Source organism: Candoia aspera, chromosome 2 (genome assembly GCF_035149785.1).
Source record: "Candoia aspera isolate rCanAsp1 chromosome 2, rCanAsp1.hap2, whole genome shotgun sequence".
Taxonomy (NCBI): domain Eukaryota; kingdom Metazoa; phylum Chordata; class Lepidosauria; order Squamata; family Boidae; genus Candoia; species Candoia aspera.
Genome location: NC_086154.1, coordinates 6,927,275 through 6,955,155, shown reverse-complemented (window position 1 = coordinate 6,955,155; position 27,881 = coordinate 6,927,275). Strand labels below are relative to the sequence as shown.

The 27,881-nt window shown below is 43.0% G+C and overlaps 1 protein-coding gene across 1 annotated transcript in view; it reads left to right on the top strand.

Moving 5' to 3' along the window:
• Positions 1 to 27,463, top strand: part of LOC134492366 (vomeronasal type-2 receptor 26-like) — an 83,979-nt gene extending 56,516 nt beyond the window's left edge. The window contains exons 4-7 of the mRNA XM_063296536.1: positions 22,295 to 22,534; positions 24,399 to 24,494; positions 25,302 to 25,428; positions 26,553 to 27,463. Coding sequence (XP_063152606.1) covers positions 22,295 to 22,534; positions 24,399 to 24,494; positions 25,302 to 25,428; positions 26,553 to 27,463 — 1,374 coding nt within the window. The remainder of the gene's footprint in view (positions 1 to 22,294; positions 22,535 to 24,398; positions 24,495 to 25,301; positions 25,429 to 26,552) is intronic.
• Positions 27,464 to 27,881: the final 418 nt, after the last annotated feature.

Here is a 27,881-nt window from a genome sequence, read left to right as displayed (position 1 = left end):
CTGTCAATAGTTGAATTTGTGCTTCAAAGTAATGTGACCTCATCTCTACATTAAACATATCCTTCAAAAATTCAATTAAGGAGATATTGGACTTATGACCTCAATGGCACATTCCAGGTCTGATTCTTCTAAAAGGCCTTCAGTTTCTCCAAGGAATTCAGCCACAAGTGTAGCGTGTAAAGAAAAGCTGTGGTTGAAATCCATTTGAACAAGTGCAATTGCATCTGAGAAATGCTTTTCAAAAACCCCTTGCACAGAAAACATCTCCGTAAAGAGTCTCTCCCTTTCCTCTGAGGTCACCCACCTTCCGTGGTGGAGATGGTTCCTTCAGCACAAGGATGACAGTCATAGCAGCAGATGGGCCTCCCTTCCTGAGCCACCTTCCTGAATCCGGAACGACAGCTTTCCACACACCGGGAAGGAGGCAGGGGCTGAGCAGAGACAGGAAAGACATTCAGAACTTATTTCACGAAAGGAGGCAAAGGAGGAAGGGCTTAGAGATCTGAAATTCAAAGATGACCTTTCTCAGTCTGAAGCCTGTCAAAACACTGGAGCTCATCAAAGAGATTCAGCTGCATGTTGCTCCCTTGTTATCCTCTGTTCTTATTTTTCCCACACTACAATACTTAGATTCAGAATCTAAATTTATATACTGAATTCCTCAAGGAATTATTAGATGGATATTTTGCTTTTGCAAAATTAATCCTGTTGCCAAGGAAGCCAATTCAGCGGCCTGCTAGAACCACTGAAATGGAGCAGAGCTTAACACAGCTTAGAAGCTGGCACAGAAAAAGGAAATTATCTTAGATAGCTTCAATGAGCATGCCAGAGAAACACAGGTCATTGCTCTTATACACTCAGCCCTCCCAAGCATAAAGAATCACACGCTTAGACACATTAGGTTAAGAAGTAAAAAGAAGCTTACTGACTTTATTCTTCGTTGGTTCTGCTACATCCATCTTGGTGGAAAAGATGAAGTTCCTTTCTTCTTCTCTTCTTTCTAATTACATACTTTGCCCTAAACTCTCAGCCCTGCAGCTGCCAAGAGGTGTGTGAGAGAAAGGGGCAGAATCCTTCCTCAAGGCCCAAGCACGTGGCCCTGATGAAGAGAACAGCATCCATGCTGCCTCCCCCTGGGTGGACAAGAGGAGGAGAGAGAGAGAGGAAGTGGGAGTGGCAAAGAAACAGCTTCCTCAGAATTGCCTTGTGGGACACCTTAATTTACATGAGGCATTCAGGATTTGCCAAAACCTCCAACAGCCCTTTGGATCAAATCTACCTACATTTGCACAGGATTAATAAATAGTTTACTTAAATACTTAAGGGTATAATTCTCATAGAAACCTCAACATCTAAACCAGAGATTCTCTTGAAGAACTTTGATGACATTCAAAACCTCTTCCTGCCCAGAGAATGCAACCCTCTTAGTAAAAGCTTCAGTGAGAGTGAAATAAACTTTCCCCACCGTGTTCAGCCCTTCCATCTCTGCAGTCCCATTTGGGCTGATCGTGAACGTGAAATGCTGGGATCCTTGTCCTTCTAGACTCCCAAACTTCACTTTTCTAACAGACAGATTGGAGAAAATCACCCAGTTCACAAGGTCCAGGTCTGATGCCAGGTCTCCCTTCAAATCCAAATACACGCCCTCTATGGAATTATTGTAAAACTGAGAATTTTGAAGGAAGGGATGAAGCTGAAATGGAAGAGAAAATGTGTATTTTTAGACAGGGTATCCAATGATAAGGCCCCTTCACTTCTGCTGGGGTTGACCTGAAGATTTCTCTATATACCAAATGAAGGTATCAGATCCATTTCCCAAGTTCTTCAGGAGACAATCCAGAAATAATTGAACTGTAAAACCTTACACTTTCATTCTACATGAACTGGACAAACACTGAGATGGAACAGAGAGGAACTTGGATAGGCTTTCATATTATACCCAATAACAATAAACTAGCAATTCTGGAATCCTGCAGTGTCTCTTTCTTGACCTGTCCTACCTGGAACAGCTAATGTCAATCTTGAAACCTTGTCCAAGTCTCTCTCTGTGCCAATTTACAAAAAAACAAAGTCAGGCAAGGGTTAGTTTGAGTTTCTTTCCAAAATCTCCTTCTCTCTCTGGACTATGTAATCATCTACCCAGTTCCCCCTTAATGGCTTATTCCTTACCTGCATCCCTTAGAAGCTCTCAATTCCTTTACAATATACCTAGGCAAGTGGCAACAGGAAGTAAAAATGATGTTCAAAGGCCCAAGGAATGCCTATCTGAACAAAAATAGTACGGCTATCTCCTTCACCTCTTCCCATTTATCTATTTTCTACATTTGGTAAAGCAGTATAAATATGGCAAAGGATATCTGCATCAAGGCTGTTCTCCAAGCCACGGACAAACCTGGGGCAATTCTTTGGTCAGTCAAACAAAGGACCAGGGTATGAAGATCCACCCTCTCAACTGCTGTGAGTCTTCAGCTGTCTCAGAACGGAGGTTTTAGAAGCTTAAGAGACACAGTGAGGAGACCTGGGGAAAGAGCAGGGTGAATGCTACATCTCGTAGATTTATGGTCTTTATTACATGGACAGGAAGCCTCCAAAACTCTGGTGGGCTGTCTTGTGCCAAGAGTCCCTATTTTCCTCTTTCTGCCTTCTCCAACAGGCTGTCAAACGATCAGTCTTGAAAACTCCCCCGTGTCCTCTGAATTCCTTGCCTTTCTCTCCTTGAATTGAATCAGATGGTAAGTTCTCGTCAAGGATTAACTGATCTCTACCTGACTGCGAGAGCTGGACCATAAGGAAGGCTGAGAGAAGGAAGATAGATGCTTTTGAACTGTGGTGTTGGAGGAAAATTCTGAGAGTGCCTTGGACTGCAAGAAGATCAAACCAGTCCATCCTCCAGGACATAAAGCCAGACTGCTCACTTGAGGGAATGATATTAAAGGCAAAATTGAAATACTTTGGCCACATAATGAGAAGACAGGACACCCTGGAGAAGATGCTGCTGGTAGGGAGAGTGGAGGGCAAAAGGAAGAGGGGCCGACCAAGGGCAAGGTGGATGGATGACATTCTAGAGGTGACGGACTCGTCCCTGGGGGAGCTGGGGGTGTTGACGACCGACAGGAAGCTCTGGCGTGGGCTGGTCCATGAAGTCACGAAGAGTCGGAAGCGACTAAACGAATAAACAACAACAAACCTGACTGCATGGAGACTGGTGTGTCTCAAATATTCTTTGTGATAAACTTCCCAAAACTTCCAATTTTGTTATTCTCTGATTGCCCTCTATATCACTACATGCAAATATGAATGAATAAATGGTAGTGATTGGTAATTAATTATTATCTTGGTCTATTCCTCTTCAAAGCACCTGCCCATGGAATAACGTAGAGAATGAATTTCCAAATAGAATTGTGTTCTTGGAGGCTCCAGTTCTTAACAACCCTCATGAAAACACTTCTCAAGAACTGTTCAAGTGAGCTCCATTGTTGAACAAGGCAAGAAGCTCTTGTAGAAACACTCTGATTGCATCTAATTTGCTATTTCTGAACCATAATCTTTTTTTCCCCCCCCTAGGTGATCCTGATGATGTTCCTCTATATACTTCTCTAAAAAAGGGCACAATTGCACACACACATGCAGATGGATGTGGCAGAGTGGCCCCTCTGGCTTTCTTATGGGGGAGTCCCTCAGCAGTCCCCACAGTTCCCCTTGTTGAACCTGTGCAGAGCCTGTTTGATCATGTGGACCTGCCTCTCCTTTGAAGAAAAATCTCCTCTTTCACTCAGGAAGGAGTCCAACATTTTCTAACCCTCAGCTTTTCTTGCCTTTTCTGTAGCTAGAAGAAGGTGTGGTAAGCTGTATCTTCTCTCAGAATGAAAGTAACTTCTCAGAAAAAGATGCAAGTCACTTAATGTGCAAAATAAGCTTCAACTGCTGAGAGTTGAAGATAGTGGGGAAAGGGGGAAAGGAATGATCATGGCATATGCAGAACCTATCCCAGCTGCTGAACTTCCAGGCAGGAATACAGATTGAGGCACACACCCCAATAAGGTAGAAAAAGCATGGTATGGCATTCATAAATGATTCAAATCAACCCTTGATAGAAGAAATCCAACTGCTGAAGGTGCTAGCAGGTTCCTTTTCAACCTTCACCAAGATTGGATAATGGTTGATGGACTGGGGCGACCAAAGATTAAGAGCCCCCCTCAGCCATGGAAGCTACCTAGGGAGGTCAGCCCAATGGCTCACTCTGAGTCAGCCCAATTTGTTTCTTTGAACTGTTTGAAGGTTTGTTGCGTTGAGAGAAAAAACAGGTTCATTTTTTTTTCTTTTTTTAATGATGAGTTGATTTTATTTTAAGACGCTGACCCTGGGCAATCAATAATGGGCATTCTTTTGGCTTAAGGTTTAAGGTGTTTGTGATGTCCACCTTTGCTCCAGACATGGGAACTGTGATTTTAGGGATCTCAAATTCTTGGCCATGCCTTTAATCTTTAATCTTCTGTCTCTAACCTTACATGTTATTACAGCTTTACACATGAGTTCCATTCTCCCTGTTTGTTTATTCGTTCAGTTGCTTCTGACTCTTTTGACTTCATGGACCAGCCCACGCCAGAGCTTCCTGATGGTCATCACCACCCCCAGCTCCCCCAAGGTCAAGTCCATCAGCTCTAGAATATCATTCTTCCACTTCTGCACATTGCTTGTTTAAAAATAATCGCTTATCTCTTCTGGCTAACCTCTCGAATTTTGCATTTAATTGGGCATATCTCCCCCTATCCCTGTTGCCTTTTTCTTTCCTTCTTTCTTGGGCTACTTCTAGGGTCTCAGCAGACAGCCATTTTGCCTTCTTGGTTTTCTCTTTCTTTGGGATGTATTTTGTTGCCACCTCATGAACAATGTTGCAAACTTCTGTCCATAGTTCTTCTGGGACTCCATCTACTAAATCCAGTTCCTTAAATCTATTCTTCACCTCCACTGCATATTCCTTAGGGATATTAGTGAGCTCATATCTAGCTGATATGTGGTTCTTCCCTATGCTCTTTAGTTTGATCCTAAATTGTGCAAAAAAGAAGTTCGTGATCTAAAGTACAGTCAGCTCCAGGTCTTGTTTTGACTGACTGTTTAGATGTCCGCCACATTTCGCTACAAAGGATGTAGTCATTCTGATTTCAGTGTTGTCCATCTCGTGAAGTCCATGTATAAAGGTGTCACTTAGGCTGTTGGAAGAGAGTGTTTGTTATGCAGAGCGAGTTGTCTTGGCAAAATTCTATCAGCCTATATCCTGCTTTGTTTTGTTCTCCCAGGCTATGCTTACCAGTAGTTCCAGGTGTCATTTGACTGCCCACCTTAGCATTCCTGTCTCCTGTGATGAAAATAACATCACTTTTAGGTATGTTGTCCAGTAGGTTCTGCAGATCCTCATAGAATTGATCTACTACAGCTTCTTCAGCATCTGTGCTTGGGGCATATATTTGGATCACTGTGATGTTAGATGGCTTGCTCTGAATTCAAATTTATATTCTATCCTGTTTTGGGATTGTATCCAAGCACTGCTTTAGCCATTTTACTATTGATTATGAGGGGTACGCAATTTCTTCTCTGGTCCTCTTGTCCACACTAGTAGATCTGGTGGTCATCTGATGTGAAGTGGCCCATTCAAGTCCATTTCAGTTCACTGATGCCCAAAATGTCTACCTTTAATCTTGACATCTCACCAATAACCACAACCTATTTCATAGATCTTACATTCCAGGTTCCAATGATGTGTTGATCCTTAGAACATCAGATTCACTGTTCACCACCAGCACCGTCGGCCGCTAGCAGTCCTTTCGGCTTTTGTACATATTTCATAAAGAAAAAATTCAAATCTACCCTTAACAGAAGAAATACAAATGCTGAATGTGCTAGCAGGTTCCTTTCAACCTTCACCAAGTTTGTGTGGTGGCAAATGGACTGGGGTTAATGAACTGGGGAGACCCAGGATTAAGAGCCCCGCTCAGCCATGAAATCTCCCTGTGGAGGCCGGCCCAATGCCTTACTCTGAGTCAACCCAATTGGTCTTCAGGGTTGTTCTGGCAAAAAAGATGGAGGATTAGTGATCCATATCCCATCTTGAGTCTGGAGAAAAGGTGAAGATAAAAACTTAAGAATCTCACATATTGTAAGAGTCAAAACAATAAAGTAACCAGGACACCATTATTAGCAAGAAATGAAATGATATTTGATTGAATCAGGGAAAGGTTGACTAAACAGTGAAGATGTCCAAATTATTTCTTCCAAATGAAGTTGAAAAAGAGAAATTGTTGACAAAGAAAGGAAAAAAAAGGTGAAGGGAATTTAAAAGGGAGAGGAATGGAAAGTTGGAATTGAATTTAATATTTGTTTTTGAATTTTATTCTATTTTTTACTTTATTTTGAAAATAGGATCCTAGTTCTTACATGTGTAAAACTGATTCTTAGCTGCAAATGAGAGATGAGCAGCAGAAAAGAAATACCTGCCAAGCCTTCAGCTGTGGAGTTTCCAAGTTCTTCCCACCTTTGATCCTTGTCCTCTTGGATCTGGATAAATGGGCTGCCTGTAAGGCCCGGGCTACAGCCCAGACGGTGTTGTGAGTGAAGTAGTTGTCCAGAGACAGGATCCGGTCAATTATCTCCTGAGGATGAGCCTGCAATTCTTCTCTCTCTCTGCACCGTCTCCAGACCTTCACAGAAAAGGCATCCTTGGTGTAGGAGCATCTAAAAGATTTCCATGCAAGGTAATGCACGGTAGGGTAAAAATGCGCAAACCCACCATATTTTGCCATGTGGTTTCTCTTCATCAGAAAGGAAAAAATACTATGAAGGAATTGAACAGGAAAGTCATCATGGGTCAAAAAAAAGGTGAAATCCCATCGGATTGTTGTGATCAAGACTTTTCCTGTAAGAGGCTCCTTAAAAGATTCAAATACTTTTTGTACAATAATTAACCCTATATTGAATGAATAATCCTCAGCTCCATAAAGAAAGACATTCACCTGTCTCCAATTTTGATATGGACCAGCATTTATGAGCAGGTGATAGACAGAGCTGGAAAAGGTCTGTGATATAACTGGACAAATGCCATTCCTAATCAGCATCGAGGTCAACATCCTTATGAACCTCTCCCCCTGGTCAGTGTCTGGGGCCAGCAGCCCAACCAAGGTCCACCTGAAATGGAGCAGCAGCTTGACCATCCCTGGGTACTGGACTCCTTCAGCAGGGAGCATCGGATAGAAGAATGGCGACTGAGTTTTATCACTCAAAGTCTGAGAAACAAAACTGTAACTGATCTGAAAAACAATGAATTATCTGTTTTATTTGATGCCCATAGGATTCAAAATTAAAGACAATTATTCTAGCCTTAATTAAGCCATAATTCCACTCCTAGCTAAGAAGGCTTATCTATCCTCCCATTGCTTTATGAATTGCTTTCTTTCCCCTTTGCTTCTTCAATGGAGAATTTTTTGAATTCTTGGAAATCTTGGAAATTTTAGCTCCCCCAATCTGGACTGGGACCATGGTGGGAGGGGATACGTCTGCTCTAATCCTTCCCTCCCTTTGGAGAACCTCAACCTTCATCCTTAATGCCTACCATGTACACAATATCACTCTCTTCTTCACTTTCAATACAAGACCTTTGACTGAAAGTTGCATGACTAAAAATTCTCTTCCCAGCACCTGTGGGACTTTGTAGATGCCAGATATGGTCGAAATATGGATGGAGATTTCAATCTTGGCCCCCTCAAGAAGAGCCACTGTGTTTCTTTGCCTTCCACAGGTGTAGTTGGGAACATTGGCCTCCCCGTCTGAAAGCAGGTCCAGCAGAGCATCCGAAGTCATTTGTGCACTGAAATAACTTTCATAAATATTGTAACCCAGGGTGATGTTGGGTAAGAGGTTGGAATCCTGGTTGATCTCCTTGATGGCGAAAAGGAAGGATAGGATTTTCCAGTAGTCTGGTGTTGTTTTCCTGCAAGTGTAAATATATTTTCATTTAAATATAATCAGTGAAAAGATTGGTTCAATATAAATAAATGGAAAGCTATTTTATTAAACTTCTTTTTACAAAATACTTCTAATCTACCCAAGCCAAAGAGGTGCTCTGAATGAGTTACAGCAATCATAAAAATATTAGTCAGTTTCTTTGTTCTTTTTATGCATTTTCTGGTTGTGTAATTTTTTTTCTTTTTTTCTTTATGGGAAATTGTTTATTTTTATTTTACATTAATTTATGTTTGTTTGAAAACAGGTTAATAAAAATTCAGGTAAAAAAAACCCAGATTATATTTCAAAAGCATCTCCGTATTTGAGAAAAGAATAGAGCAGCTGAGCAGATTTTGAGCATTTCATCACTTCTTTGGGTGGAACCCTGGGATTCTTTCTATTTCTATTTCATTTTAAGCTACTAAGTGCATCACATGTCTATCGACTATTGGTGTTGGCTTATTCTCCATGTTTTCAGTATCCTTGTAGACGGACTAAGACTGCAGAGTGAGTTTAAATATTCTCTGTCTACTTATCTGCTCCAACATATTATGGCTGAAAGTTTCACTGGTCCTTCCACATTAAATATATAATCATTAAATCAAAAAGTTATAAAGAGCAATTTAGGCCAACACACTTGCACACATACACTCACACACACTGAGCTGTTGTAAGTATTGAAAAACTGAGTAAGTTATCAATTTCTGGACATGTTTAGATTTGAAGCCCATTGTCAAAAGTCTTGAATGGAAACCTAACCTGCATTTAAATCACATAGGATTGTCTTGAAGACCTGGCTATGTGCCCAGGCCTGGGTCCTGAGTGTGCGAAGGGCCCCGTTCCCCAGCTATACTGACACCAACAGATTATAGTATCTCTTGGCTGCTATTTATATTTAATTTCTTTTTTGTATTAGGTTTAATGTAACAATTGTTTTAACTGTTTTTATGACTGTTTGCTGCCCAGAGTCTCTGGTTGGAGATGGGCAGCTATACAAATGGAACAAATCAATAAGTGAATAAATACCTAGCATCAATTCTGAATGGGAACCCTGGACATTTGGAAACTCAGTGACTAAAGATATTCTGATCTGAGATGCTTTCATATTGTCTGTGAACTTTGATCCAGGTGAAAAAAATATATAGAGGTTATCTCATCTACAAGGTGGGGGAAAATACTGTACAGCATTCTTGCATTTTTTTTTCCCCTTGATGACACCTTCTGGGGCCAGGGAGGGGAGAAGGGAGGAACCATCCTCTATTTTCTATCCTCCCTTTTGCTCTGCTAAGAGGATGTGCAGGAAACTGGATGTTTATTCTTCAAAGTCAGGAAAAACAGAGGATCCATAACTGATGGTTGTAGGTGGGAATATTGAGGGAGGCTCATCAGCTACAGGGTGTGAAATGGATCCCAAGAGATGAAATGGGGCAGAAAGAGAGAACAGTGTGGAGATCAAGGGGACAATGCCTGTAAGAAAGGAGGACTGGACATTATGAAATCAGCCAGAAATAGTCATCCTTTATCCACCATCTAGCTCTGCTCAGATGATGCCCAAGAAGGTGAATGCTCATTCTTCAAAGTAAAAAAAAAAAAAAAAAAAGGAGATCCCTACTTGGTGAGTATCTTTGTGAATCTGAAAGGAGACTCATCAGCTGCAGGATAGAAAATGGATCTCCAAGGTTAAGGTGGAACAGAAAGAGAGAAAAACTAGCAGTTCAATTGGACAATGCCTTGTAAGACAGTTGGGCTGGAAATTACGAAGTCAGTCAGAAATGGAGTGGTTGTAATGCAGTTCAGGAAGATGGACTTACTGGTATACTTGGGTTGCAGGAGTTGTGTTGAAGCTTAATGGTTCAAAAACAGACCTGGTTGCAGAGACAACGCCAGCAATGGAAAGCTCTCCTGGTCTGTAATGATTCTTTTGGTCCATCTCATCCCTCTTCAGAGTCAGGAGGCATTTGGCTTTGAGCCTCCCGCAGACTCCCTGGGGCAAGAAAAGCAGCAGAAGCAGCAACATGACTTGTGTTCCTGACAAAATGTCTCTTTTGAACAGCAATCAAGACAGAGAGGTGGGGAAAAAAGCAAATCCCTCTTCCAAGACAGAAGATTCGGTGGTTTTCTTAATCCAGGCAAAGTCCACCCAAGGCTTCACTTTTGGAGGGGAGAGAAGTCAGCACAGCCCCTACGTGTCCTAAAACACTCCCCAGGCTCTCTCTTCCTCCAGATCCATTTATGCGCCCGATACTCTCCAATGCCATGACATCAGCCAAGAGGGACTTAGTGTGTTATTGTGATAAAAACATGTTATTGACATGTTAGTGTCAAATCTGAAAATGTACAAGAAGGCTCTAGTGATTTTGCAGCAATACAGTAAATCACCGTGATTTGCCTAACTGTTGAGAGGAGAGACATCCCCTCTCTGAACTCTGAATAGATCAACCGAGAGGTGCACGAGGGGAGAAGTCACCGATGGGAACCCAACTTTGCAGCTGAGCCTGTGAGTGAGACTGGAGAACTTGGCCCTAAACCTCCCTAAGGAAAAGGGTGTATGCAATCCAGTCTCAAGACAGGCTTTTAGCCGGAGTGTGGACAGTCGCACATCAATATGGATTTGGTGGGTCTTGATCTGTGATGGACTTCGGATATATTATTCAAGTCAGCCCAGCATCTGCTGAGATGGGGGTTGCTCCTCTTTTGAACACAGCCAAAGATGGGGACCAAAGGAACAATTCCTGTTTCCTTGTCTATTTTGTGTTACTTGCCAAACAAAAGCAAAAGTCCTAAGAAAAATAACATTTGTGTGATATTAACACAAATATATACACAATGTACCATGCCCCTAACTTGCTTATTATTAGAAGCTTAAAAGGACTATAGCTGTCCAGATTGTTTCTATTGCCCTTTGCAGATAAGGGCTGAATGAGGGATACTCCCCAGTTATCCAGAATCCCGGCTTTAGGATTCATGCATAAAGAAAAAGAACTAGCCCTGGGGCCACCACTTTGAGTTAGATTGGGTGCACCCTGGTGGCATCTTTCCATTTCCTGGGCCTTTTCCACTTTCCTGCTGCCCTTTCAGGGAGGAAACTCTTCGCTCCTTCGTGGAGGCCAGTCAGGGATCTTAGCTTCGAAAGCCCCTGACTGAAGGTCCCCCCTAACTGGGTCCATGACTGGATCTGCAGAGGGACTTTGGAACTTTTTCCCAAGGCCCAGCAGGGATACCCCACCAGAGGCAGGAAGGGCTTGGTGCCATTTTGGCTTTTGTGCCTGGAATTTTTCTGCCTTTGCTGTTGATGTTCATTTTAGTTTTAGCTGCCTCCTTCTCCCCCTCCCCCTCCCCCTCCCCCTCCCCCCTCCCCCTCTTCTTCTTCTTCTTCTTCTTCTTCTTCTTCTTCTTCTTCTTCTTCTTCTTCTCCAGGATTCATCCACATAGAAAACCCACTGCTTTCAGGAATCCACTTATTAGCTTGTCTCTTGAGTGGGAGAGCTCATGGGGAAGCCTGGAAAAAGTTGAGTGGCTTTAATGAACAGCAGAGAGGTGTTGTGCTCATCTGTGGTTCAAAGCATTTCTTCCTAAATATTCTCCAAGCATGCAGGTTCTTCCTTCTATAAACCATCTTGTCCTCCAATATTGAATGGAATTGGGAACAGCACAACTGCATTACCTGGTCCTGTTTCTGGACATAACCAAGTGCATCTGCTAGACCAATGTGAAAGATATACAGGGATATCTCAGATATGTAGATACTGAGTGCCCTCTGGTAGGAAGGAGTATACAAATCAAACTCATAAGCATATGTTGAATGTCTCCTTTCATAAGAAAAAGTCATTAAAAGCAGTTGTCCCTGTTACAAGAAGCAAACACTTAAGATGGAGTCCCATCTCAGTCTCTTCTATCTGTAGCTTAGTTGGTTGTAGAGTGGAAGAATAAATACAAGGATTAAAGTCTGCTGCAAAGTGTCCAGCGAAGAGCCATGAGAAGTACGGAAGTTAACTTGCGAGCTAAGGATCTGGTTCCTAAGTCTGCAACTAGAAGAAGTCAGAAGTAAGAGAGATAGGATCCTCAGAGAAAGGTTAACCGAGGGAGAGATTGGGGAAAGTGATGGTGGCTGCTGTTCCACAGTTAGATACAGAATGGGGGACCTGTAGAAGACAGGGGGTCTGACTGCAAGAGGAGAGAGACAGGAAAAGAAACTTAGAAGAGTTAATAAACATATGAAAAGCTTTGGGTCTGAGATGGACCAGAGACCCACAAAGACAGCCATGCCTGGGATGGGATGGAGTGGAGGAGGAGGGATTCACCCTGGAGCAATGGCTAGGAGAAAGAGGAAGTTGAAGGAGAATTAGAACAGGGCAGCCTAAGGAGATGGAGGGAACAAGAGGTTTAGATAAAAGATCTACTCCTGAGTAATGAGGAGGTCAAGGGAGAAACCAGCAGGCTTTTCTCCCTTTTCGACAGTGGCCAACTGGGATTCCACCCCCTTAAGTCCCACTGGTAGAGGGGCAGCTTGAGGTGTGCCAACAGTCCAGGAGGATCAGTCAGCTCTCTTGGCCATTCAGGAGGGAAACAGGCTGGCAGCTTCACCAGTGAACAGCCAGTGAATTGCAGGAAGGATTCAGGATTGAAAAGCAGAGCAAAGGAGAATCAGACTGGATAGGCCAGACAGAGGAGATGCAAGAGGTGTCAAGCAGCCAGAAAAATTGCTGCATGAGATTCTTGCAGAGAGCATTGTGTTGGGGAGACTTTTTTGATTAAGTCTAATCCGTGCTTTGGAAATGCTCATTTTTCTGGAGAGGGTGAACAGCTAGCTCTGAGCTGCCCTGCCAGGACACACGGAGAGTCATCCCACTGAGTTCCATGGCTCAAGATTTTCAGCAGCCTCTGAAGGGCCTGAAGAACTCAAGGAACAGGCATCACCAAACAGAGGCCCACAACTAGGATCTGTGTTACCCGGGACAAACATGGATTCAGTGCCCATTTTGGCACCCCCCCAGCACTCATTTTGGCACCCCTCCCAGTGCTGCTTGCCCCCCCCCCCCCCCCAGCTGCAGTGCTGACCAAACATACAAGAGCAAACAAAGGCCTCTTGTCTAAATTTAGTCGGTGATTGCTCGTCAATCTACCATTCCTGGAGCAGCCCACCCAAGGTGAGCATTCCTAATCACAATGTTGCCAAAGTGACAAGACATGCAATGATGGAAAGTCCATTCCTTCGTTCTTACCATCACAGGAAACTATGGAAGGAGAGAAGATTGTATCACAGCACTAGGATGCGTCTTTCATCACTTGCTCCTTCCTTTATGCTGGCAGGAATGTGGGGCAGAGGCAAAGGGCAGAGTGACAAAATGTTTCTTGTGATATCACCATGAAAACCCCAGGACATTCCTTGATGTGCAAGTACAAAAGGCTGGGGGTTGTATTGTGACACCGTGAGACCAGTTTCATCTCTCCATCACTTTGATTTGCAGTGCACAAATACAGAAACAAGACCCAGAGTGGAATGTTCCAGCTCAGATCTTCATTCTGGCAGAGGGGTGCAGATGGACTTCTCCACCTATGGAATCCTTGGTGCTCTCTGAGCCTTCTTGTTTTCTTATGGACGTTTCATTGCCAGACTAGGCAACATCTTCAGGCAGTGAAGATGTTGCCTAACCTGCAATGAAACATCTGCAAGAAAACAACAAGGCTCAGAGAGCACCAAGGACTCCACAGTTCAACCCTAAGCTGTAAATATTTGCTTCGATTGGTATTTTTCCACCTGTTGGATCAGCAACAGAAACACAGTCAGTCTGCAAGATCGATCATCTTGATGTCTGGTGTTGAGCATCTCTGTCTGAGGTTATATAGCAAGGGAGAAGTTTGCTGGAGGCATCTGTTCTCTTTGGCTCTTCCCAGGGAAAGGGGGACATGGCAGCTGGATGCATGTATGTATATTTAATATTTGATTTATATACACTCAACTCCACACAGATGCATGGCAGCATACAACAAAAGTAAAACATCCACAATGCAGCATTGTTTTTTAGAAGACATTGATTCAGAAAGAGTTGGAAATTAGGCTTTAGCACAATGAGACCATTTAGAGAAGAACCAGAGAAATAGTCTATTCCCCTAAAAATAATAATGATCTAAAATAGTGGGTGGGAATGATACCACCAAGAAAATGTCATGAGGATCAGTTTCCTATTTCACTTTAAGTATCAGTTGGTCCTTAGTATTCGATTCCAGTCTCAGAGATGGGGAAGGTACGGAGTGAACATGACATCATGAGTTTGAGAAGAAATTGTATCATGATTTATGTCTTCACAACAAGCTGCTCCTTTCTATTCAGTTCTGGTCTTAATAAAATAATGTAGCACTTGGGGATGAAGATGCAGGCCAGCACTGGAAGCCAAGATGGAGAAGACCTGCACGACCACCATCTACTTCCCTTTAGTGCTCAGGTAAGTGGGCGCAAAGGAGATCCAATACACTGCAGAAGACCAGCATGCTGAAGGTGCTCAGCTTGGCTTCATTGAAGGCCCCAAGCAGGTTCCTAGACAGGAAAGCCAATCAGAAGCAGATGGCAGCTAGGAAACCCATGTAGGTGAGGGCAATGTAAAACATGAGAGTGAAGCCTTCATTGCACTGCAGAATGATCTCTCCAGGTTGTGAATGCATGTCAGAATCAGGGAATGGGGGAAAGACTCCTAACCAGATGGAACAAAGAATAACCTGGATGCTGAAACAGGAAAGGATGATGGAATTGGCCAAACCTTTCCCCAGCCATCTCCTCACTCTGTTCCCTGGCTTGGTGGCTAGGAAGGCCAGCACCACTGTGATTGTTTTGGCCAAGACAGAAGAGACAGCGACTGAGAAGATGATGCTGAAGACTGTTTGTCGAAGAAGGCAGGTGGCTCTCTTTGGCTGCCAATGAAGAGGAAAGAGGGGAAAAAAGAAAGCAGGAGGGAGACCAGGAGGATGTAGGAGACATCCTGGTTGTTGGCCTTGACAATGGGAGTTTCTCGGTATTTACTGAAAATTCCCAAGACAAAGCTTGAGGTTAAGATTAGGAATAGGGCCAAGGAAGTAAGGATGATCCCCAAATTATCTTGATAGGACAAGAAGGTGATGGATTTGGGGATATATTGATCTCGGTTCTTGTTCTCATGCTGATCTTCTGGGCATCCGGTGCAGTGGTGTGCATCTGCAAAGGACAAGTATAGCATTTTCCATAAACATATAGACTGCGAGATACAATTTATAGGATGGGAATTATATTTTGAACTCAGAAAATGCAGATGGATGGTTTTGGCAAAGGCTTTCTAGCATCTTCACCTGTGTTCCCTGAAATTAGCTGGAATATGCATCAGGGATTCTGAAATTGTCTGCTACTGAGTTTTTTTCAGTACCTTGAATAATGCATGCTTTTTTGTCTAATGTGTACTTTTTAGTAATGTTGGAGCTGTGCACTGCAAAATATGAAGAAGTATGAATTGCTCAAGATAAGTGAACGATGGTTTATATATTGGTTTGAAAATATATGTTAAACTGGATTAATATACATTAAAATGTAAAAAAGAACACTAAAGCTTTTTTCCATTGACCTTGATCCCCTGCATCTGCAAACCAATTCCTATTGATTCTGTCAGGTAATATTTTGGCTATCCCTTTGTAAAAATAATTCAGGTTTTTAAATATAGGAAAAGGGAGAAAAAAGAGAAAAAAATATCCCAATTAAAACAAAATTCTTCAGTGAAGATGTCTGCAGGAACCTCTGCTCATTCCCCAAGGGCTGCCTTGACTCCCAGTCTTCCACCTTCTTGAGTGGAAATGCTCCCTTCTGCACAGGGAAGGCAGTCATAGCAGCAACTTGGTTTTCTCTCCTGGACCACCTTGAAGTATCCGGGCTGACAAGGCTCCACACAGTGGGAGTAAGGCAAGGGCTGAAAGTGAAGAGAATCAGCTTTCAGAAGCATCTGCACAGCTGATCAGCTACCAAAGGAGACACAGAGTTGGAAGGGGGTCAACAAAATAGCTATGTGCAAAACCGACCATTCCAGAAATGGAATGTCCAGGAATGGGGTCCAAGAAGCGGGCCTTCTCCACAGTAGTTCCCGCCCTGTGGAACATTTTTGCCCCTGGAGGTGAGATTGGCCCCATCGCTCCTGGCCTTTCGGCAGAGTCTGAAGACCTTGTTCTGCTGCCTGGCTTGGCGTGGAGAGGGGAATAGAGTTACATGGGGATGGTTGTTATAGACCACTCCTCCCACACTTGGACTGTTTTAGATTTAACTTGGACTTAACTTGGACTGTTTTAGAGTTAACAAAAGTATGAAAATCTATGGGTCCGAGATGGACCAGAGACACAGAACGCAGCCATGCCTGGGGTGGGATGGGGCGGGGGAGGATGGATTCACCCTGGAGCAATGGCTAGGAGAAATAGGAAGTTGAAGGAGACCTAGAACAGGGCAGCCTAAGAGATGAAAGGAACAAGAAGCTAAGATAGAAAATCTACTCCTGAGTAAGGAAGAGGTAGAAACCACCAGGCTTTTCTCCCTACTCCCCTGTGGCCAGCTGGGATTCCACCCCCATCACTCCTAATGGTAGTGGGGCAGCTTGAGGTGTGCCAATGGTCCAGGAGGATCGGTCAGCTCTCTTGGCCTTTTAGGAGGGAAAGAGGCTGGAAAACCAGCCAGTGAATTGTGGGGAGGACTCAGGGTTGAAAACGGAGTGGTGGAGAATCAGACTGAGTAGGCCAGGCAGAAGAAATCCAAGAGGGATCAGGCAGCCAGAAAAATTGCTCCATGAGATTCTTGCAGAGTGCATTGTGTTGGGGAGAATTTTTTGATTGAGTGTAATCTGTGCTTTGGAAATGCTCCTTTCCAGCTGGCTTTCTCACAGCTAGCTCTGAGCAGCCCTGCCAGGACACCAGGAGAGTCATCCCCTTGAATTCAGTAGCTCAAGCTCTTCTTGCACATGTGTGATACCATCTCTATGTCTGTAAGGCTGTGCGGATTTCAGATGGAGGGTGGACCTCCATTGGGCTAATTAAGGAACACAAGGAAAGGTTTGACCTGGAAGTTGTGCGTCTTCCATGTAAAGCAGAAACAGTCCGTGTTTTCTCAGAGCAAGAAGGGGGAGCCTGTGGCCTTCCAGGGGCTGCTGAGCCACAACTCTCATCCTTCCCAGTCAGCCTGGCCAGTGGCAAGAGAACCTGGAAGTTGTAATTCAGCAGCCTCTGAAGGGTCTGGAGGCCTCACGGTACAGCCGTCACCAAACATACAAGACAAAACAAAGGCCCCTTGACTAAACTTAATCTATCATTTCTACAGAAGCCCACCCAAGATTTCTGGAAGCCCATAAGGACAAAGGGGCGGATTCCTAATCACAGTGATGCCAAAGTGACAAGACATGAAATGATGCCAACTCCATTCTTTTGTTCGTACCATCACATGAAAATATGGATGAGGAGGAGTTTGTATCACACCAGTAGGGTGTGTCCTTCATCCCTTGCTCCTTCCTCCTACCCTGCAGACATATGGGGGAGAGGCAAGGGGGCAAAGTGACACAATGTCTCTCATGACATCACCATGCAAACCCCGGGTCTTTCCTCAAGGTGCAAGTACCAAGGGCTGGGGGCTGCATGGGGACACCATGACACCCGTTTCATTTCTCCATCACTGTCCTTTGCAGTGCACACTTCCAGAAAGAAGGTATTTGAGACCCAGGGTGGAGTTTTGCAGCTGAGACCTCCATGCTGGCAGAGGGGTGCAGAGGGACTCCTCCCCCTGTTGGATCAGCCACAGAACCGCAGTTCATCTCTGAGGTTGATCCCCTCGAAGTCTAATGTTGGGCGTCTCTGTCTGAGGTTATATAGCAAGGGAGACGTTTGCTGGAGGGAAGGAAGGGCATGCCAGATGTACGCATGTATGTACTTGTGACTTATATACATTCCACTCCATATAGACTTCCTTGTTTTAAATTCTGGAAGATATGCATTTTGGATAGAATTTTATAAAATGGGCGAAATCAATTTATACTTCAAAGACAGCACAAATAATAGTTAATGGAGATTTAACCAAACCATGTGAGATACCAAAAAACAAAACAAAACAGGAGAATGTTGCTCACAATCCCCTCTTCTGTTTATTTTAGTTCTTGAAATATTGAATAGAGACATAAGACAAAAAGAAACGATTGTAGGTGTAAATATTAAAAAAGAGTCATATAAGTTAAGAACTGTTCTTTTCTTTTTTTAACCAAATGAATATGGCTGCCCACCTCACAAAAAGTGACTCTGTGAATGATTAGCAGGTTTCAAGATTAAAAAACAGAAGACAAAGATGTTAACAAAAGACATGAAGATACAGGATCAAACAGAACTGATGCGTAAAATAGGTTTTAAGATTGAAAAGAAGGTAAAACACTTTGTTATCTAACAAATATGGATTGCATGTTATTTTGAAATAACTATGTTAAGACGTGGAATGAATTTAAAAAGATATGTCAAGAAGGGACAAATTACAGTTGTCACTGCTGGGGAGAATTTCTGTGATTCAGATTAATGTTTTACCTAGAATGCTATTTCTGTTTCAGACAATACTTGTTTTGACAACTGACGTACCATTTAAACAATGGCAGAAGGATATATCTGAATTTGTATGGCAGGGGGAAAAAACTGAGTTAAATATAAGGTATTACGAGATGCAAAGGAAAGCGGAGGATTTTGTCTGCCAGATTTCAAATTACAGTATATTTGCTGCCTTTTGTTTAGCTTGGATGAAAGAGTGGGTGTTGCTTAGAAATAGAAGGACGTGATCTAAGATCTGAATTCATGGATATTTATGGTACCGTAAAGGTAAGATGAATGTAGACTTCAAAAATCAATATATCAGACGGGCTGTCTTTAGAGTATGGAATAAACATAAACTTGGGTTTGGCCTGAAAAGACCTTCCTGGCTTCCAGTGCCAGAAGCATTTTAGAGATGAAAAATGGGAAGGAAACCTAAATGGTTGACCTACCGTGATGTGCCAGAATGTTCTCAAGGGGATTGTAAATTGAAATCAAGGGAAGGTCTGACCACAGAAGGATATTGATGCCCATGGTTTTCCTCGGTACAACTCTCAGAAAGGTTTAAAGTGGATAAAAGGTTTTATGGTCTTGAACAAGGCAAGACTGAGTTTGAAACAGAATTGTGTACAAATGATGAACACGTCACTGCTGAAATGTACAAGCTTTTGTTGAAATATGAGACAGAAAAAGAACAAATGAAAGAATGAATGATGAAATGGGCTAAAACTTTTGGCTACAATATACAAACTGATAAATGGGAAAAAAACATGGTTGCAAGGATTGAAAATTCCATTAGGTTCCAGCCTTAAAGACATTTTTTTTTTAATAAACTGATGTATTGTTGGTATATGTCAACGGGGAAATTGTCTAGAATTAAAGTTACTTTGAGTGTCTCTTCTGGAAACATCAACAACATGAAGGGATATTTTATCATGTATGGTGGATGTGTAAAAAAGCAAAATATATATATATATATATACTAATTCAGAAGATTTTAAAGATTAATGTACAATTGAAACCAGAGACTTTTCTTTTGGAGTTAATGGACAGACAGCTAGAAAAAAAGCCACAGAGCTTTGTTTTTCTTCATGACAACTGCAGTGAGATTATTCTGCTCAGATGTGGAAACTTCTGAAGACTGTTGGATTGGTTGGTGATGAGGAGAGATGGCTAAATGCAGAGATAGCTAAATGGACTTTCTTGATTATGGAAAGGAAATATCTTCATTTATGGATGACAGGAAACCCCTTACACACTTTCTGCATGAAACAGGGGAAAAAAACAAACGCATTGATGACTTGTGGTTTTGATGATTAAAAAAACGAATAATAGAAAAAAGTGACCTTTTTTTTGTAGTCACATAGAGTAAGAGGTAACCTCGCAATCATACTTATATTTGCTGCAAAGGAAATTGGAAGCTTCTTTCTATTTATTTTTATCATTTTTCTGCACTTTTTATTTTTTTCCTTTCCTTTCCTCCCTCTTTCTTTGTTTTTCTTATTCTGTATTAGTTTGTGTTTCTTTTTATGTTCTCTTTAAAACTTTTAACAAAATTGACATGAAAAAAAAAGAAGAAAAGGGAATCAGCCAAGCAAGATAAGAGCATACCCCCAATGCCTCCAGAACAATTTGGTCTTGCGTGCTTTCTGGAAATCCATCACGTGGAGTTACATTAGCAGTTCTCCAGCTGGGCCCCAGCATGTGGGCTGACCCTGAGCGGAGGCTTTCGCAAAGCTAGGTAAAGGTAAAGGTTTCCCTTGACGTAAAGTCCAGTCGTGTCCGACTCTAGGGGGCGGTGCTCATCTTCGTTTCTAAGCCTTGGAGCCGGCGTTGTCATAGACACTTCCGGGTCATGTGGCCAGCATGACTCACGGAACACCGTTACCTTCCCGCCGAAGCGGTACCTATTGATCTACTCACATTTGCATACTCACATACCGCTTCGCAAAGCTACTTCTTCATATAATTAGTAGAATGATGGGGATTTCTTTCTTGCCTTCATGTCAGATGTCATGGGATTCTTTTTTCCCCTGGAAATTCTCTGGAGGAGATCAACAGACTCAGCAGCAACTTCTAGGAATATCTGGCGTCAGGAAAGTTGGGGGCATAAATTGCCTTATGCCCCTGGGAAGCTGGCCTGAGCTTCAGCCAGCCAGGAGCTGTGCTGTTGTGTTGGCCCATATCTCTGTCATTTGGGAAGTCTTCTCTGGGCTTAATATTGTGTTAGAAAAGCCACCGAAGCCCACTCTTGCTGCAGTCTGCTTTCACCTTCTCCAAATTCTCCTGGTCTTCTGATTCTAAGATCAGATGCAAGGCAGGGTTCATTCAGTGAAACCAGAAATGGACCTGCTGCTTCATCTTCTGATACAGCTTTTGTTGCCCCAGGCAGCCTGTGGGATCCTCAGCACCAAGTGCTTCTTGACTTTGGATAGGGAGGCAATAGACCCATTCAATCATTACAGGCCAGGAGACCATCTCATCAGTGCAATTTTCCCTGCAACGAACACTTATAAATTTGAGCTGTACAATTTCAGTTTGAGTCCTTCAACAAAGGCTTACGAATAAGTCACAGAACGTTGAATGATGCTATGTTACGTTATGTTGCCTTTGAGGAAACAAAGGGCGGGGGGAAGTTACATTTTATACCTCCATATAAAAATAGCATTTTTGATACCATTTCGGTTTGTATGTATACTGAAGTGGAACACATTCAGCAGATCAAACAAAAGCAAGCTTCAATGTTCAGCACCCTTATATCCAGGTGATCTCTACATGGACAACTTGCTGTGATCTTTCAAGGTGATCAGCTTGGGAGGTCATGGTCATGGTTTCAGCCTGTCCATCAAAGAAAAGGACAGGAGGCTCTAACTGGTCAGTCCCAGTGAGAGAAAATGCTGGCTTCTTTTCTGAAGCTTTCCTAGATGACGATTCGGTATCTTGCAGATGGACAGTGTTCACATGTCCAAAGACATGAGCAGACAGCTCTGGTGCCTCCAGACATTCTGCCCAGGTGCTCAGTCATGGCTTTCCTCAATGGTCCAGGGGTTTCCCCAACCCCCCCACTGGCAAATCAGCAGCCAGTTGTGGCTTCCCAGATGTGAACATGGGCATCTTCAGATGCTCCTTCTTGACCCTCCTCTGCTTCCACTGATCCCAAAGTGTTTTGAGCAGGGTCCTTTGTCCTCTCCCTCAAGCAATCAGGGATCAAGACCATTCACTCAAGAGAAAACTGGAGGAACTGGAGCTTCTGTTCAATTCTTAAATGGTTGCTTTTCGGCCCTATCTCATTCACACAAGCACACACACACACACTCGTTCACACACACATATACATATACACTCTATACACTCTATACACATTACATGTGCATTATGGTCCTTTGAGTGAATCTTGACTCCTGGTTACTACATGGTCTGGGCCATGCAGGTTTCCTGGCTACATTTTCACAAGTGGCTTGCCAGTACCTTTTTTCTGGGTTGTTTTTTGCCTTCTGATTCTGGGCTTGAGAGAGAGCAAGTGACAATAATGCAGAGATTGCCTGGAGAGTTTCTGTTTTGTCTTTCAGTCAGTACAAGCAGAGATGCAGAGATGAAGAATTTGGGGACAAAGTCTTGTGCAGTCACTGTAGCACACGTGAAATGCATTATTTTCACTGAACGGAACATCATGGCCTAATCCATGTGTATTTCCAGGGAAGGAGCTGTGATGTATTGGAAAATTCTGTCCTTCCTTTTTGCCATTCAGGAGATCAGCAAAGATCCCCACCTCTCCCCCAATGTCACCCTGGGCTACAACCTCCACGACAACTTTTCTAATGGAAGAATGACTTTGGATGTTCTGCTGGACCTGCTTTCAGACGGGGAGGCCAAAGTTCCCAACTACAGCTGTGGAAGGAAGAAAAACCTGCTGGTTCTCCTGGAAGAGGCCAACTCTGACCTATCCATCCTCATTGCTGCCATGGCAGGCATCTACAAAACCCCACAGGTATATAGCAAGTGAATGGCTCCATGTTTACTCCAGAGCGCTTCAAGGATGTTTCCTCCTTAGAAATGTTAAGCCTGGGTTAAGATGAACAAACCTTCTTTACTGTATCTCAATCTCCCAGAGAGACAAGAACAAACCCAGATACAACTATAGCTAACAGTTACGAGAGAGTGAAAATCATAGTTCAGAATGTATATCTGCTCAGGTCTCACACTATTCAGGCTCTCTGGAAGTATCGACTTTCCAGAAAAGGAGATCTGGATTTCCTCTTACCTCCAGGCATCCATTGATGACAGTTGCTTGTTTACATTCTCTGCAGTTCTGTTTTCCCGTTAAGTCCACTACATTAGGCTGGAGTCTTCCAGCCACTACCAAAGCTCTGTGACTGTCTTTTCGGGATCTAATAGGTTGGCTTTTCGTGAACACAAAATAAAACACAAACCTCCCTTTCTTTCTTTTCAGATCAGCTACACTTTTAGTTCACCATTCCTGAGTGATAAAACTCAGTTTCCATTTTTCTACCGGACCGTCCCCAAAGAAGGTGCTCAGAACCTGGGGATCGTTAAACTGCTCCTGTATTTTAGGTGGGCGTTCATTGGAGTCCTTGCTGCAGCCACTGATAATGGGGAACATTTCATTAGGACTTTCACTCCTGTGCTGGCTCAGAATGGCATTTGTGTTGTCTTTTCACAAATCGCATTACTAAATCCTGAGAACTTCAAGTATCTGATTTCTGTGTTCACAAAGTGGAACCAAATCAATGTATTTGTTTACTACGCAGAGTTCGCATCCTTCTTAGAGGGAGAATTTATTCTAGAAAACGTATTTAACTTCTTGAGAAAACCTATTGTAGGGAAAGTGTGGATCACAACAGCTTTGTGGGATCTCACCATGGAATTATCATATAGTAATCTCCCTTTCAGATACACCCATAGCATTTTCTCTTTTCTTATCCAGACAAACCAAAGGGCCAGATTTGATGATTTCATGGATTTCTATTTTCTTATCAAAGAATTTATGACTAAAAAATTTCACTGTTCATATGCAAAACCTGCCTTCTCTGTGAAAGGCTGGACAAGGTGTGCAGAGAAAGAGAGCTTGGAGACTCTACCTCAACAGGGGATTGAGAGGATCTTCTCTCTAGACGGTTCCTTAACTTACAATGCCATCCGGACTGTGGCACGTGCCTTAAATGGGGCCTATTCACCCCAATCCCAGAGGACAATGATGGGGAGAAAAGTCAGGCTGGGAGTTCAGAAGATCCAGCTGTGGCAGGTATTCCCTTCCCCTTCCATGCATATTGCTCAGGGTGACATCTAGGTGTTGAACATCACAACAATCTCTCTGAGAAATGTCAAATAGATTGAGAAAAAATACATTTTATGAATCATTTTCTTTCATAAAATCCCTTGTCGTCATCCTTCTTTCTCCATTTATATTTGGCCTCCATTGGTGCTGAATAGCAAATTATTCCTTTGCTGTATTGTCACTCACCACTATAACTCTTCTATCTCATGTGCTTTGAGCTTGTCTTTCTTCAGTTTCTGGAATCTGATACTTGCGGAAAGGGATTTGGATTCTCTCCTAGCACTGTGTATTTCAGCCTAATACAACGTTGTATTTAATTGCACAATATGCTTTTAGTGGCACCCAAAAAGTGCCAGAATCAATAGAACAGACACTCCTTACTTGAAAGTGTCCAAACTAACTTGTGGGGTTTTCCTTCAAATAACAAGGATATGGAACAATTGGTCACAACTACTGACATTTGCTTTGCAAATTCCTAAAGCTGATGAATATTTCCAGGACTGAGATATCCAGACTGATTCTGTGTCTTCTACATTGTTCCATCTTCTCTCTGTAGCTTCATCCTTTCCTGAAGAAAACCCTGATCTACAATAACACCATGGATGGGATGTATTTGGATGGGAATGGAGATTTGATGGCTGACTTTGACATTGTGAGCTGGGTGTTGCTTCCTAATAGGTCAGCCACAAGAGTGAAATTTGGGAGTCTAGCAAGAGACAGATCTGCAGGAATCAAATTTAACATCAACCAGGAAGCCATTGTCTGGCCCCAATGGCTCAACCAGGTGGGGAAAAAGATCTCCCATCTCTTGAGTTTTGTCTGTTATGTCAATGAGTGTCCCCTCCTTTCCCACACTATGTACCAGACTGACTGTGTTCAAATACAGGCTTCAGACTTGTGCTCTTTTAATTCAGCACTAGCAAAATGGAGAAGGTGTTTTGTGGTGTATAGAAGGCTTCTATCCGAATTTCACAGAGGGAAATGGCACGTGATGGAGGGAAATGGAAGCAGCTTTTAAGAGGAGGGGAGATGTAAGATCATTTGAATCACATATGTTCATTTGGACATGTATACATTCAAGAAGTTGAGGCTATAGCTAGGCATTTGGTAGAACAGATGTGCAAAACCTATCATGCTGGGGAATTCCAGAATTCTCATTTCTCCTCAGGATCATACTGACATGGCTGTTTTGAGTTGCTCTGGCAGTTTTCCAGAGTTAGTCCTCCAAAATGGAAGCATGTCTATCACAAATCGCTTCCAATTTCAAGAATAACTTTCTAAAAGACTATTGGCCACCCTTGGAATGGCCACCAACATGGTCTGGAAGAGAAGCAGAAGATTCTATTTCCAGTCCATTTTGCACGAACCGATTTTGTTGATCCCCTTCCAATTCTGTGTCTCATTTGGTAGCTGATCAGCTGTGCAGATGATTCTGAAAGCTGATTCTCTTCACTTTCAGCCCTTGCCTTCCTCCCAGTGTGTGGAGCCTTGTCAGCCCGGATACTTCAAGGTGGTCCAGGAGGGAAAACCAAGTTGCTGCTATGACTGCCTTCCCTGTGCAGAAGGGAGCATTTCCATTCAAGAAGGTGGGTGACTGGGAGTCAATGCAGCCCTTGGGAAATGGGCAGAGGTTCCTATAGACCTTTTCTATGTTGATGTTTCAAATTTGGATATTTGGGGGGAGGAAGTATTTATTTAACTGCCAGGATTAATTTCACCAAAGGGGTAACAATAATATGACCTGAGACCATCCACTGGAATGAAATTTTGAGACCAAGCAGCTAACTAAAAGCTTCTCCAGCTTTGTGAAGCATCCGTTGAAGTGACATGAAGTGTCCTGTTGCTCTGAAGTGCTTCACCCTGACAAGGAGCATGGTGTTGCTTGCACAGTATGAAGCTCTCCATCAAGGTGAATGAAAGCCACCTCACAAAGGATCTAGTCTGTCATCCTGGGATCTTCTCACTTTCAGCATGGACTCAGGATAGCCACACTTCTGCCTATCCATCTTCCTCCAAGACATCCAAGGAGTAGGCAAGCATGATCTGTTTCCTTGGAACATCTATTTGGGGGAATAAATTGCTACTGGAGAGAAATCTCTCCTTATTATAGTTATTACAGAGGAAGATCAAACCAAGCATTTTTATCAAGTCTCTTATTCTTTTTATCTTTTAATCATTAACCATTGGGATTTGGTGGGAGAGAATGAATCCATAAATAGTTGAACAATACTTTTTACTGCATTTAAATTTTATTCTCAAATTAATGAGTCATGAGATAAATCAAATTGCATTTTGGGGGACCAGAATATCCCAACTCTGTCAGACTGGTCATCCTAGTCTATGGGAGACCTTCCCAAATGACATAGATGGTTGTCCTTCTTACCTTTTGCTTCCTACAGTCTCCAGAGTTGGAAAAGGGTAGGAGAGAAATGGAGGTCTTTGGCAGGCTGAATGTGTCTCCCCTCAAAATCTGCCCCTTCTTAATCTAGCTAGATTGTCTCACCTGATCAACTTTGGACTCTTCCTAATGCAAAGAAGCACACTCACCCACATACGCATAAACTCTTTCTACCTCCCTCCCACCCACCATGCAGATGCATATGTATACAAAGTTAGATTTGGGTTTTGTGATTCAAAATATAATTCCCATCTGACAATTTCGTGGTAGATCTGATAATTTCATGGTGGATGTTACATTTGTCCTTTGCAGATGCAGACCACTGCACCAGGTGTCCAGAAGATCAGCATCAGAACAAGCACAGAGATCAATGTATCCCCAAAATTTTCACCTTTTTTTCCTATCAAGAGAATTTGGGAATCATCCTGACTTCCTTTGCCCTTTTCCTAATCATAACCACAGTTTTTGTCCTGGGAATCTTCATTAAATTCCAAGAAACTCCAATTGTCAAAGCCAACAACCGGGACCTCTCCTACATCCTCCTGGTCTCCCTCCTGCTTTCCTTCTTGACCTCCTTCCTCTTCATTGGCCGGCCAAGGAGAGACACCTGCCTTCTCCAACAAACAGCCTTCAGCATCATCTTCTCCATTGCTGTCTCTTCTGTCTTGGCCAAAACGATCATGGTGGTCCTGGCCTTCCTGGCCACAAAGCCAGGAAACAGAGTGACGAGATGGCTGGGGAAGAGTCTGGCCAATTCCATCATTCTTTCTTGTTCCAGTGTCCAGGTTGTCATTTGTTTCATCTGGTTAGGAGTCTTTCCTTCATTCCCTGATTCTGACATGCATTCCCAGCCTAGAGAGATCATTCTGCAGTGCAACGAAGGCTCTGCTGCCATGTTTTACAGTGTCCTCAGCTACATGGGCTTCCTGGCTGCCATCTGCTTCATGGTGGCTTTCCTGGCCAGGAATCTTCCTGGGGCCTTCAATGAAGCCAGACTGATCACTTTCAGCATGCTGGTGTTCTGCAGTGTTTGGGTCTCCTTTGTGCCCACCTATCTGAGCACCAAGGGGAAGTCCATGGTGGCTGTGCAGGTCTTCTCCATCTTAGCCTCCAGTGCTGGGCTGCTGGGCTGCATCTTCATCCCTAAGTGTTACACCATTTTGCTGAGGCCAGATCTGAATATAAAGGAGAAACTCATGTTGAAAAGTGAAATAGAAAACTAATTCTGATGGACATTTAATATTTTAATTAAATGTTTGCTGATTTTCAGGAGAATACACTATTTCTCTGGCTGCTTTTTAACGTGATCTCCTGCTAAAGCCCAGTTTCCATCTTTTCATGTTTCTATGTCTGGTAGGACAAAAACACTGCAATGCAAAAGGTGCATCTTCATATAAACTGAAGGATTATTTTCTCTCTCCTATCATTATGTACACTGTAGGAGGCCAAACCAATTGCAGATAGCTTGCATATGTGGGTCTCTCAGCCACAGGTCTTTGGATTGGGAACTAATCAGCTGACCACCTCTTTCAATACCTTTCACTCCACAAGGCTACAATGGGCCAACCAATATGTCATGTCTTGTCCTCTTACGAGAAGTCCCTTAGGGCTTATCCCAAACCTGAGATCATTGATGCAACA